This window comes from Pezoporus flaviventris, unplaced genomic scaffold (assembly GCF_033815535.1).
Source record: "Pezoporus flaviventris isolate CSIRO_AGI_PZ_B2104156 unplaced genomic scaffold, CSIRO_AGI_Pfla_v1 ptg000018l, whole genome shotgun sequence".
Taxonomy (NCBI): Eukaryota; Metazoa; Chordata; class Aves; order Psittaciformes; family Psittacidae; genus Pezoporus; species Pezoporus flaviventris.
Window position 1 is genome coordinate 3,854,120 of NW_026892566.1, and position 13,813 is coordinate 3,867,932.

General features: G+C 43.2%; 2 protein-coding genes across 2 annotated transcripts in view; one reads left to right on the forward strand and one right to left on the reverse strand.

Annotated features, from left to right (window-relative positions):
• Positions 1-1,695: 1,695 nt before the first annotated feature.
• MRPL50 (mitochondrial ribosomal protein L50) lies at positions 1,696-3,267 on the forward strand. The gene is made up of 2 exons (XM_061455100.1): positions 1,696-1,847; positions 2,747-3,267. The coding sequence occupies exons 1-2, from the start codon at positions 1,711-1,713 to the stop codon at positions 3,135-3,137; spliced, it is 528 nt and encodes a 175-aa protein (XP_061311084.1). The 5' UTR covers positions 1,696-1,710; the 3' UTR covers positions 3,138-3,267.
• Positions 3,268-5,331: 2,064 nt separating this feature from the next.
• The window catches only part of PLPPR1 (phospholipid phosphatase related 1), a 132,285-nt gene continuing 123,803 nt past the window's right edge, over positions 5,332-13,813 (reverse strand). Inside the window, exons 6-9 of the mRNA XM_061455099.1 lie at positions 12,297-12,473; positions 10,160-10,291; positions 7,531-8,181; positions 5,332-6,174 (exon numbers count right to left, since the gene is read on the reverse strand). Coding sequence (XP_061311083.1) covers positions 8,149-8,181; positions 10,160-10,291; positions 12,297-12,473 — 342 coding nt within the window. The 3' untranslated portion in view covers positions 5,332-6,174; positions 7,531-8,148. The remainder of the gene's footprint in view (positions 6,175-7,530; positions 8,182-10,159; positions 10,292-12,296; positions 12,474-13,813) is intronic.

Genomic DNA, 13,813 nt, shown 5'->3' on the forward strand with positions numbered 1-13,813 from the left:
AATGAGACAGTTCTTGTTAAAAAAGAAGGCACAAACAGCAGAAAGACCTGAGGTTACACAAGAAACACCAAGCAACCCAGAAGACAGCACTATTGGCCTCTCCCTTCACGGCCACCCGGCTCTGCAGGCTGCTCTCCCAGCCACAGGGACACCCTGCATCTCCCAGAAAGGAAAACAGGCAAAACCACTGCCCTGTAACAACCTCCCTGTGTTCTTCATGTTAGTAACCACTCTTTCAGAAAGGCAATAAATAGCCAAACTCCTTCACATGGATCCACTCATTGTGTAATTACTGCATACATTTTAGTCCCTAATAGGCTGTCCTGGGTTCAGCAGTAGCAGTCATTTTTCTCCTTCTTAGTAGCTGGTGCAGTGCTGTGTTTTTGACTTTCAGCCTGGGAACAGCGCTGATAACACCAATGTTTTCGGTTGCTGCTCGGTAATGCTTACTCTGACCAAGGTCTTTCTGAGTCTCATGCTCTGCCAGGGAGGAGGAGAAGCCAGGGAGGAAGCAGAGATGAGACACTTGACCCAAACTAGCCAAAGAGGTATTCCATACCACAGCACGTCATGCCCAGTATATAAACTGGGGACAGTTGCCTGGAAGGGTTAGATCACTGCTTGGGTTTGGCTGGATATTGGTCGGAGGGTGGTGAGTGATTGTATTCTCTTTCCTTGTTGCTTCCCTCATCATTATTATCATTGGTGGTAGCAGTAGTGGTTTGTGTTATACCTCAGTTACTGGCCTGTTCTTATCTCAACCCATGGGAGTTACATTCTTTCAAGTCTCCCTCCTATCCCCCTGGGAGCAGGGGAAGGAGAAGGGGGGAAAATGAGCGAGCGAGTGGGTGGTTCTGGGTTGCCAGCTGGGCTTAAACCACAACATAGGCCAATACTGAAATCAGGAACAACACCTCCTTTCTGGCTCAGCTGTGGTCCTGTAGGTCTCCATGCACTTGAGCTCAAGTAAACCTCTGCTCCTGATGAGGATCCTGCTGATCTTCTTATTTATGTACATTGCTTCTCTAAAAATTGAGAATGGAAAAAAGTATTTCCTCAAACTGGGAAAGAAATCCTCTCCCACTTTTTAAAACTAAAGCCGTAGTTTTGCTAGGTAACACCTGCTCCCTTGCTGGATGTGTGTCACACCTGCTGCAGCTGGTGGCTGTGCCCAGGCTCCTCGGGTTCCTCTTTGACGAGGTGTTTGTGGCAGAGCTGGTGGACATCTTCTGAATTTACTGCCATGCACCAAATCAAGGCTGTGTACAGATGACGCATGATTCCTCACTTTAAAAAAAGAACATCCTTTTAGAGAATGGGAAAAGTGATATTCCCATATAATCGTGTGCCTGGATCAGAAATATAGCCTAGAGGACAAACTCCCTGTGCTGGCTGACAGTTCTGGCAACCATTACACCCCAAAGGCAGGATAAAAACTTCGAGGGACAGCCGCCAAGAGCCTCTGACTGACAGAACACACATCCACCGCTATAGTCGGAGAGGGTGACGACATATGTCCCTGTCTTATGTTGTTTTAGTCCCACACACTCTATTGCCAAACCTCCTCCCCACGCCCGCTGGCACAGACTCTTCCGTGCCCGTCCCGAGGGAGCCAGCTGAAGCGATGGCCCCCCCATCAGCAGCCTCCGCGCCTTCAGCCCTATGCGTGGCGGGACTACAGTTCCCGTGAAGCAGCGCGGGCGGAGCGGAATGCGTCGCAGCCGCGCTGGCTGCTGGGAGGAAGTTCGGTGTCTTCTCACGATGGCGGTCGTGGCCGCGTTGCGAGTGTCTGGCCGGCTCCTGGGTCTTAACGCTGTGGCGAGCAGGGCGTTCTGGGGTGGTGTGAGGTACCGCCGGGGAAGGGGAAGGGGAAGGGGAAGAGGAAGAGGAAGGGGAAGAGGAAGAGGAAGGGGAAGGGGAAGGGGAAGGGAAGAGAAGGGAATGGAAGAGAGAAGAGGAACATAGTGGTGCTGTGCCGTGGTCGGGAGGCTGGTTGGTCATTCAGACCTCCCCTCCTCAGTGTTGGGCTTTACTGCGCCAGAGCGCGGTGGATCGTCGGTCCCGCGGCCTGCAGCGGGTGTCCTTGTCGCGTCCCCGCCGAGGGTGCGCTGCCAGCAGGCGGGCGCGGCGGTGCGGAGCTGGGCTTTTCAGTGCCCTCCACGGCTTTGGTGAGGGAACTCGCGGGGTGTGGAAAAGGAGATATTTCAGGGCAGTACTATAATGGGAACGAAAACCAGTCAGTTTTGTATCACCTTTTACGTGAAACCATGCTTGTGTTGTTAACTAGATAGTGGCATTTGAGCAAGTCAAGTAACTTGGGGTAGGCTTTAATTCTGTAGTTAAAACTAGCGCTTTATGTATATAGCTATATATGTATGTATGGCACATTTTTTTCTATAGTGGTAGTTGTTTTCTGTTATCCCTTTTTCACAGCAGATTAGAAAATGAAGGCATAACTGAGAAAATAAGTCATTAATCTGCTTAAAATTCTGTTTTCTCTCAGACCAGTCAAATAAGCTAGACAGGTCACTGCTGCGTAGAGACAATGTGGCAATCTGGGGGAAAATCAAACATCTAGACCACACATTTTTGTTTTTGTATGAGTAATGAGTCTCCTGTGTCTATGGGAGGTATAAATGTCTACAGGCTATGTTAGTTAGATATTAAAAGACTATGAACAGAAATGTACTCTGATTCAGTCTTAAGTAGCCCAGAGACTCAACATACTTCTGTCTGGTGCCAACAGGAAGAAAGAAAAAGAAGTAGAAGCAGACAAAATAATTCATCAGGAGAAAAATGAGCCCAGCCTGATCTGTCCCCCACCACGCAGCAGAAGCTATCATCCTCCGGAGAATATACAGAGCTACCTTGAGTCTCGGGTCAAGGAGATTTTTGGGCCCTCGCTTCCTGATAATTGGCAGCAGACATCCCTCAAAGATAACAGGTTAAAGTATCGCCTGCTGGCTCAGCTTGCAGCAGAACTTGGTCACGCTGTCCCCAATTCACAGCTCTACCTGATGCGCAGTGCTGAGGATGTCTTGAATTTCTATAGCACTCCTGTGAAAGATGAGTCCAAGTTTGATGAACTGTGTGCTGCTGAGCTACCCCCAAACTTGAAGATTAACTGGGAGCAGTGAGCTGCACCACGGAGCATTGCTTTGCTTTGCTTGTGTTTGTAAGGCAGGGCTGCAGAGCAGAAGCAGAGCCCTCTTATTGTTGTAGTAACTGAATTTATGAATATCACTAATAAAAGTTCATTTAGTTGTCCTTGGGTTTCATGGTTTGTTTATCATATGTAAGAAAAGAAGCAGAAGTTGTCCTTGTGAAACAGTGATATGGTGTACTCCGTAATGGTACTAACATGCTTTCTGCCATCTACTGTGCTGCCCAACAGTTAGAGAATCCAGAGGGGTTAGCCAGAGGATCAGCCCCCAGTTTATTCTCCACGTCTCAAAACTTCTTGTCTTTGATTTTGCACTGTTTACTGGGCTTTTGTGAGTGCAGCTGATGTCAGAAGCTCTGCTCAGCTTAGCCACCAAGACTGGCAGAGCCAGCAAACTTGGGCATGAAGGGGGAGGTAAGCCATATTTTTGTATTTTTCTTTTTTTTTTTTTGGTTACTCTTTTTTTTTTTTTTCTTGAGATTGAAAGGAAGACCCTCTCAGCAGTAATTTTTTTAGAAGCAATCACAGTTGCCAATTTAACATAAATCCACTTGTTCTACTTAGAATTGGTACATGAAGATAGTGCCAGCTGGCATTCTGAAATCTTTTTACTCGGTAACTGTGAACTCTACAGCAGCCCTGCAAAAACTGCCATCAGGGCAGCTTGTAGGATTTTTCTGTGTCTGCTCAAGACTTGTTTTTATGTAAACTCTGTTGCTCCTTCTAACAGCTGTTAGTTTTTCTTTTATGTTCTATATGTTTGTTGTTTTTTTTTCTTTCTGCCCTGCAACTGGTTGGTGGTGTTGGTTTGCTTTTAATCAGAGGAAGCAAGCAGTGAAGTCAGGATGACAAGAAAGTACATGCAGCAGTCTTGAAATGCAAGGCACTTTGTGAATGTGTTCTACAAAGCAGGTTGATGGTGAGGTCAGATTCTGTATGTGTGGTATTTATGGGGATGCTCCAGAAAGACCCTGGCTACACCTCTCACTCTCCTGAACTCTTGCTCCCCTGGTTTCTTTGAGATTACAGATACCTGAAGCATGCTTGGAAACTGCTGCTTTCATGCACTAACAGTGCTCAACGGATTTCTTAAGTGCTGGTTTCTTGCAGCTATGAAGAAATTTAAGAAACCCATTATTTTTTCCTTTTGACTCCTGGGGAATTACTGAATAGCCTGAGTGCACCACTACATGCTCCACTGCAGGGTGGACATGAGGGAATGGGGGTATTTCACGGGTCACTGTGGAAGGCTGGCTGTTCACAAATCGCTTCCCCTTTTCCTTATGGAAAAAACAGTGTGATAAATAGGTAGATCTGTGTCATCTGCTTCAGAGCTTGTTTGAGAACAGTGAATTGGAAGTATTTTTTAGTGAAATGATGTATTTCCATCAAAGAAAAGATGCTTAAGTCTTATTTCCTCTTACTCAGTACTCATTAAAAACACTTGCAGTGATAGTTGCACTTTCTGCACACACACACCCCACACCCCCCGCCCCCCAGTCTAGTGTCTCTCCCAGCATGCAACTTTCATAGCTCATGTAACATGATCAGAGGAAAGAGTGAAAAACAGAAGGAGAAAAACTGAAAAAGAGGAGATAGGCAAGAAAGGAGCATGACAACAGCCTCATACTAGAGGATAAGCCGAGAGAGGACAAATACTACTGCCCATTCTGTGGAAGCTACTGACCAAAACTACAAGATGCATGCTATGGCAGCAGTGCACCTGAGAGGAACACAGCCTCAGGGACCCTGACTGCAAAAGCTAGGCTACAGAATGTAACTTCCTCATCTTAGAATTCAACCCACTGCTAACCCTTTGCAGTGTGAATAGACTTAACATGCTGCTGACAGGGCATACTGATTGGATGTCCATTTATGCTAAAGGCTTTCCTATAGCGTGTCATTATTCTCCTAACACAGCAGAACAAGGACTAGTTCCACAGCCAGATTTATTCAGGAGAAACTTCCCTGTGGAATTTCGATCAAACTGTGGGACCCAGAACACTGATGCCTCCTCATGGTCACAAAAAGCCTGCATAGCCCAAGTTTGAAGACAGAAGTGGACATCAGTAGAGTCAGAAGAAAATAGTGACCTGGAAGAAACACTGCGAGACCAGACACAGATATCCCAAATGACAGACCAGGCTGCATGTTTTAGTTTTTTGATACTTTTTCTTTGCATCTGTTTTGGAAAAAAATATACAAAAAAAGCCAAGAAGAGCCAACATGGAAATGTGAGGTAAACATTCCAGTAAAAGTACAGACAAAGGCTTCTTTTTTAAAAGGAGACACATAGCAGTTATCACCATGCTAGAAGAATGAGATGCATGAAAATCCTAGGAACAGTGAAAAGTCATGTAATGAAGCCTTGCCCCCAGTTTTAACTATTATAGAGGGGCTCTTTTTTGTTCTTCCCCCATTCCCCACCCAGATTTAATTGTCTTTTTATTCCTTAAAGTTGTTAAATTGTAAAATGGCAGTTTAGATATAAATTCTGTATAGCAGTATTTACAGATATGCAGACTGCTACTAAAGACTGTCAATTTTTGGTTTTGTTTTTGGTGTATTTTTTTTTTTTTGCCAAAGCCCCTCAGTGAAAATTACACTGTGGGGGCAGAACTGCCTTCTTGATTCTGCCAATCTGAATGCCATGTCATGCCACTCCACTGAAGAAGTGGTGTCAGTTTCCTTTATACCAGTGTTACTAGTTACTCCACAAATTTATGATGAAGTTATGGAACATTTAAAGCACAGCCTCAGCTCCACAGCGGTGGCTGTATATCCCCATAGTCAATTCCTGAAGCCAGGTTTCACTGGGAGCTTTAGCTGGGCCTCAGGGAGGAACAGAGATCTAGGGAGGTGGTATAGTCAGCTCACATGCTATCAGCTACTACTATAAATTTTCACATCCGGTCTGTATATTTGCAGACTGAATACATTGTTTTAGTTATTCTTCAATAACTAGCACAATCACCCACACCAGAACAATCAGGCTTTGATTCAGTAAGATACTTAAGGACATAGAATCATAGAATCGTTAGGGTTGGAAAGGACCTTAAGATCATCTAGTTCCAACCCCCCTGCCGTGGGCAGGGACACCTTACGCTAAATCATATCACCAAAGGCCTCGTCCAACCTGGCCTTGAGCACTGCCAGGGATGGAGCATTCACAACCTCCCTGGGCAACCCATTCCAGTGCCTCACCACCCTAACAGGAAAGAATTTCCTTCTTATATCCAATCTAAACTTCCCCTGTTTAAGTTTTAACCCATTACCCCTTGTCCTGTCACTACAGTCCCTAATGAAGAGTCCCTCTCCAGCATCCCTATAGGCCTCCTTCAGATACTGGAAGGCTGCTATGAGGTCTCCACGCAGCCTTCTCTTCTCCAGGTTGAACAGCCCCAACTTCCTCAGCCTGTCTTCATACGGGAGGTGCTCCAGTCCCCTGATCATCCTCGTGGCCCTTCTCTGGACTTGTTCCAACAGTTCCATGTCCTTTTTATGTTGAGGACACCAGAACTGCACACAATAGTCCAGTTGAGGTCTCACAAGAGCAGAGTAGAGGGGCAGGATCACCTCCTTCAACCTGCTGGTCACGCTCCTTTTGGTGCAGCCCAGGATACAGTTGGCTTTCTAGGCTGCAAGTGCACACTGAAGCCGGCTCATGTTCATTTTCTTATCAACCAACACCCCCAAGTCCTTCTCCGCAGGGCTGCTTTGAATCTTCTTTGCCCAGCCTGTAGCTGTGCCTGGGATTGCCTGGACCCAGGTGTAGGACCTTGCACTTGTTACGGTTAAACTTCATGAGGTTGGCATCAGCCCACCTCACAAGCGTGTCAGGGTCCCTCTGGATGGCATTCCTTCCCTCCAGCATATCAACCGGACCACACAGCTTGGTGTCATCGGCAAACTTGCTGAGGGCGCACTCAATCCCACTGTCCATGTCAGCGACAAAGGTGTTAAACAAGACCGGTGCCAACACCGATCCCTGAGGGACACCACTCGTTACTGGTCTCCAGCCGGACATTGAGCCATTGATGACAGCTCTTTGCGTGCGGCCATCCAGCCAGTTCTTTATCCACCGAGTGGTCCATCCATCAAATTGATGTCTCTCCAATTTAGAGACAAGGATGTCGTGCAGGACAGTGTCGAATGCTTTGCACAAATCCAGGTAGATGACGTCAGCTGCTCTACCCCTGCCCGTCAGTTCCGTAGCCCCATCACAGAAGGCCACCAAATTGGTCAGGCAGGATTTCCCCTTAGTGAAGCCATGCTGGCTGTCACCAAGCACCTTGTTGATTTTCATGTGCCTTAGCATGCCTTCAGGAGAATCTGCTCCAAGATTTTGCCAGGCACAGAGGTGAGACTGACTGGACATACTTCAAGTCTGCCAAATAGTCTGGAAACAGGATGGCTAGCTCAAGTCCATAATGCTAAGGAACGCTTAAGTAGCTCACTGAATCGAGGTTGGATGTTTATTATGTTTTGATAGTATCATTCAGGTTAGTTTCCCAATCACCACTATTTTAATCTGAATTAAATATATGCAACTACTTTAGATCTATGCTGAGCTTACTCAAATCTGACCCACTGGTAGAAACACTTCTTATGGTAAGAAAAGGTAAAAGTGATCCCCTCCCCCTGATGTATAAATTCAAAAATGAAAAAGAAAAAAATTGTGTACAAATATCACATAACAACATCAACAATTCAATAGATGTAGTTCCTTAGTGCACACTTTAAACAAGAAAAGTGTTTTTTCCTCTTTTTTGTTTTTGCTTTTAAATTCTGGCATAATAATATTAAAGCTGACAAAAAATCTGGGCAAGCTACATCACTTCTTCATACAAAAAAAGTACAAAACATTAGCCTCTAACTAGACATAACATAATACTGGTCATTGCAGTTAGACATTTAGTAACTGTGTCTTGGGAGTATTGTACTGGGGGGTAATAAAAAATAGCTTCAGTTGCCAGTCTTCCATCTCAGGTTACTTCAGTCATAGAGGCAGAGTGATTCTGCAAAGAGTAAAAAGCAAGCACATTAACATCTGGATACATTTTGGCATTTATATATCCTGGTGTGTAAAACGTATTAGAAAAACCTTAGAAAAAATTTCATTAAAATCTGTTGTCCAGCTAATTTAGGTCTTCAAAATGAAGAGATCACTGCAAATGTGACTGCCTTCTGTCCTGAGCTTGTGGTGGGGAAGGCTGAACTCAAGCCCTCCTTTTGAGCTATGAACATTTGCTAACAGGCTTGAAGAACAAGGTGTGATTTTTATAATTGAGACTTTCAAACAGGACTGCATTCTATGCAGATGAACATGTCAGTATGGGCTCAAGCACCTCATAGAGTCATGTAACTAATATAGTGCATCTGTCCTCTGCCACTGAAGAGCCTAGAAGACTGCAGATTGGCTTCACGTGATGTGATTCTACACAATTTGGTATTAGGGAACATACAGAGCTTAAAACCATACAGAGGTGGGGTCATTATGTCAACATACATGCAGCCACAGGTATATAGCAACACAGAAGTCCTCTTTAGGTGGAAACTGATGATTTAACCTTACAGCCAATGTCCAGGACTTCAGGGGTAGTACTGAGTCCTTGGATCATGCTGTGTATTGCAGGTTTTTTATGGGTGCAAAGCAAATCAACTGGCAATGAATGCAGAATCTGCACTCAGAAGGATGATGCACCTTCTTTATCTGAAGAAACAGTAATGTGCAGGCACGCCCAAGGGTTTGCTTGTAAGAGGTTCAGAGTAGGATCACTTTTTCGTCAATCTACTCCTGCATGATAGATGTATGGTCATTTAGAGAGAGATACCCCAAATCAGAGAAGACTCTTGGTCACAGTGGACATCAACAGCTAAGGCCTAGTCCCTACCTGCACTTCAGAGCCCAGAATTTAAAAATACATGGCTAGACAAAATTTTTTTCACAGTCTATGAGTATTTTCACCTGTTCATCCCTTTTGTCATATGCAATACAATGTAAGTAGTACTTAGTTTCTGGACTGCAAGTCCACCAAGGAAACAGTTAATACACACAGTTCCGCAGATTTAGTTGAAAGGCTTTCAGCAAATGTTTTCCTAATCAAAATTGACTTTTCAATTAAGCAAAATATTTACAGACGTTAGAAACAGTGTCTATTTTTTTTTTTTAATTCCTGATTTCACTTTATTTGTCAAAGGGTGGAACAGAATTCACTATTAATCTTGCCACACACCATGTACACAGGAATGACAGGCCACCTAATGAGGAGTACAATTTAAAGAACAAATAAAATTACAACAGGGCATTTCAGACAACAGACAAACTACAGTTCCTCCTGTTGCCAGAAATTTTTCGTAGGTGGCATTTGCTTGTCTGTTTTGAAATGGTCAGCTATGATTCAGTTTACGCCAACACAAGCCTTTTGAAGCTAGTTTTAACAGAAACACCATCAATAATGGTGCTCTCACTAGCCTTTTTTTTTTTTTTCCAAACTTGAAAGAATGCTATTACCTTCTCTTCTGATGACTTAAGAGATAGGGTATATGATTTCTTCTTACAGAAGATACCAAACAGTAATAAGAATAAAAATCTATATCATATTTTTCTGAACAGCATAGTTTATCCCAAGGATTAAGAATGTGAGAGTAAATCCTTAAGATATGCCAAAAGCACCCTGAAGTGTAATTAGACAGAATTATCTTTACTTTTCTCTCAGTTTTATATTCTTCTAAGAAAAAGTTTCTTAACACAAATGATATGCTGGGGCATGTGAAATCCTGCTGGTTTAGGTTTGGATGTGCCCAAGAGCAGATGATCTACAGTATTTGGTAGTTTAAGGGATAAATGCCTTAAAACAAACTCTTCCCAGTGCAAATTCACTCTGCTCAATGGTCCTGATGTTAGGGATGTGTAGCTAGGAATACAACTAGCTTTTACTCTGCCATAACAGGAAGTGTGCTGCTTGATGATCCAAGTAAGAGGATTTACACTACCTGGGCACTCAATGTCTCCAGAGGACTTTCCACTCTGGGAAAGGCCATTAGCGGCATTCCTCGTGGGTCTTCAGGCTTCGGTTTAGAAGGAGCTCCATGAGTGCCTTTAAAGTTATGGACAACACATATCCCCTGTGTAATTCAGGAAAAAAAATAAACGGAAAAAAATGAGATTAGCGTTATCTGTCCACAGGAAAACCCCTCAGGAATTACCATCAGGGGTCTCACAGCTGCCAGTTTTTGACAAGAACTTAACCTGTGTTTCTGTCGAAGGCGCTTGGGCTTCAATGTGTTTACTGACACAGTTGGGCATGGTGAACTACCTTGGTAAGGGGTTCACCTGGCCTCTAATCTGAGGCGATGAACCAGTCTCAGCCTTTTTATGCCTTATACAACAGGGACTTCCATGTCTGCATCACAGAACAGGGACTACCCTTATGATGCATGCTACTGGCCAAATACTCCCTTCAGACTCTTACAGTCATTTCCAAACACTGAAAACAGCTCACTGGATGGCTGAATCTACCTCACATGTGGATGATGTCAAGTTGATTGAGCACCATTCCTGCATACTTCCAGCACAACTGGTGGTGTTTATCCCACAAGCCCTTCCCTTGTGCATGACCAGACTTAACTGCACCCACATGGTAATGCTAATAAGAGCAAACTCACATTAGCAGTTTGGGGCTTCAGAACACACTGACTGGGAAAAAAGACAAACAGGAGCTGACGCATCTGCTGTCAGAGCGATTCCAGCAGCCAGCTCCTTGTTGGCTCTTCCTCTTTGCTGCTCTTTAGACCTGAGCAGGAAGCAGGCTGCAGCCTGGGTGAGTCTAGTGCCAGCAGCAGGAATCTCAGCACCCATCTGCTCCAAGCTCCAGGGAGACCCCTTCTACCACTCTGAATTTGGGCTTGTGAAACTTCCAGGCTAACAGGAGGCCTGCAGGGCCAAAATGTGGCTGGAAGCAGACTGTCAGAAGCTTCTGGAAACAGAAGCTGGGAGCACATAGATTGTCCTGACCAGATATGGGGTGACTGCCTCTCACATTGTATGAGCTAGATTTAAACTGTCTTTCTCAATGGGAATCAGACAAATGACTTACATTAAAGCCAAAGAGATTCAGGTCAGATGTTGCAGATATGTTTTTATTTAAAGGGCCCATGGGAATAAATGGTATGTGAAGGGTTTTTTGTTTTGGTGGTTTGGGTTGTTTTTTTTTTTTTATTTTTATTTATCTTTTAATAGAAAATAGAAAACAATCAGTGTAAGGAAAATCTAGATTTAAGGAATCTTTGAAACCTAATCCCCCCTGATTACAGGGTTAAAATGTCTGCTGCTATGCAGTAGGTAGTTTTGAAGCATATTTTGATTAAAGGGAATCACACACATTTCTCAGTAATAGCGAAAATCACCTTGATTGTTTGCTGTGTGGGTAAATCCTCAGCAAGAGAACTCTCACCAACCAGAACACAAACCACACAGCCGACAGGGGAGCAAGTACCATTAGAAGTCCAGAGAGATGCAGTTCCTAGATTCTACGGGAAGGCCTTTGCCTTTGATAGAGCATTATTAAAAATGCATTTGGTTATCATATGAGATGGTGAACAATTTCATTGCAACTCCAAATGCCACAAAGGGAAGTAGTTTAGTCTCCCAGGGAGTTTGTTCTGACCTTCCTTTCTACTGCACTTCTTTTATGGTCTGAAACAAAGGAATCAGGACCACTGCTTAGAGCCCCAGATACACCCACTGTGTCCTACATTTTTGCCAGATACCAGGCAGGCAGTAGGGTTTTGCAATACAGGGGTGTCAGAGAAGAAGTCTCAAGCACAACCCCCTTTTGACATTAGCTGAGACCTACACCACCTTTAAAACATTTTCCAGAACAGATCAAGGAAAAATGTACAGTAATTAAAAAACCTCTTTGAAATATATACAATGCACAAATATCAGATTTATTAATTAGTATAAACATGATTTCCTATTAAGATTTTCTCTGATATTTTAAACTACATGAGGCTAGAATTAGTTCTTAGCAACCAGATTAATCAGCTGCAACTTGAAACAAGAGAATAGTACTTTTATTTTTTAGAGTGAAGTATTTAAAAAGGAATGTGGAAGGACTGATGGGTTTACCAGGAACAAAGCTACAGCACTCCCCAGGATGAAGCCTGCAATCACATCCGAACAGTGGTTTCGATACTCAGAAACTCGATTTAGCCCAGTGAGGAACGCAGCACAGAGGGTACCCAGACACAGCACAGGTTTGGCTAGCCTGCTACTCTTTGTTTTAATTGTGCTTGTGATGTACATCTGCAAAAAAAGAACAAGCCAAAAATTAAAAAGGGCTCTGCCAGAAATTAATCTTTTTTCACCAAGACAAATCGTAAATCAGCAACGATGTGCCAAAACCCATGATTCATTTAAAAAAACATTGGGAAACGCTGAAAGAGGTTTAAAGTAATTCAGAGAATACTTTAAAGAGAATAAAGCAGATACTGTTAAATGATGTTTCATGATGTCAAATATGCCATCAATTTGATTTACGTACTGGACTTTTTTTGAGCTGGTATTGTACAGGTTGAGTTTACTGACTCCCTAACTTGTGCAAGTACTTGCTCATATGCTAGCAAACATGCACCCTGAATGTACACGACTAAGTGTTTGCAAAAGGAGCCAAGAATTTATGTTTATACTCTTACTAAAACTGTAATGTGCACATGATGGAGTGCCTTGCATCCATGTGAACTAGCTGCTCCAGTTTTCTAAGTGGTGGTAAGTTTAAGAAACAGAGAACATAAAGAGAAACCATTGCAGACATTTTCTCTGCAAGATTAAATGAAACACAGAATATGAGATTTCCTTCAAAATGAAGCTGATTCTGAAAATGTAATCTCAGAGCATGAGGTTTCCCTGTGCTCTGAATAATTTTTAATGAATCCCACATGTTTTTGGCAGTTTGTACTTTATTTTATATGCATTTTGACAGAGTGAATGAAACCATGTGGGTCTCAATTGGCAGCTGGTCATTAATTCCAGAGCTACAAAATAGCAAAGGTCAAGCGAACCAAGTCTGATAGCAAAACAAATAAAAAAAATTCTCTTCAACAAGGAAGCATGGATGCCTCCATGATTCCCAAAGCTTTGATAAGGAAAGACAGTATCTCCAACACGTTTACCAGAAATATCTCCAGATGATACATTACCGCCCCTACATGACACAGAGAGATACATTTGAAATATTGATTTGATTTTTATTACCAATCAGGTGATAAATGAACCTGATTCACAAAGCATAGATCTGATTCAGTGGAAGTACAAACATCTGTTCTGCTGGGGAGTGGAAAAATTACAGACCATGGAAGTTTCTCATCCAGTGTTTAATGTCAAAAGATGGCATTTTATTTGTAAAGAAAAAAAAAAATTGTTCTCTGAATATGTTCTCAAAGCTGAAAACATTTCCTTGATCCTTTTTCAGATGTTAGAAATTGAAATATGGTTCCCTTTGTATTCTGGACAAAAGACTCTATAAGAAGATCCTTATTATTTTAATCACATCTGCAATACCACCATGACTGGGATGTCTGATTGTGCTGTCTGCAGGTCACAGACCTCATCTTTTTCTTGGATTACTTAGTTTCTGGGGAAGGGCA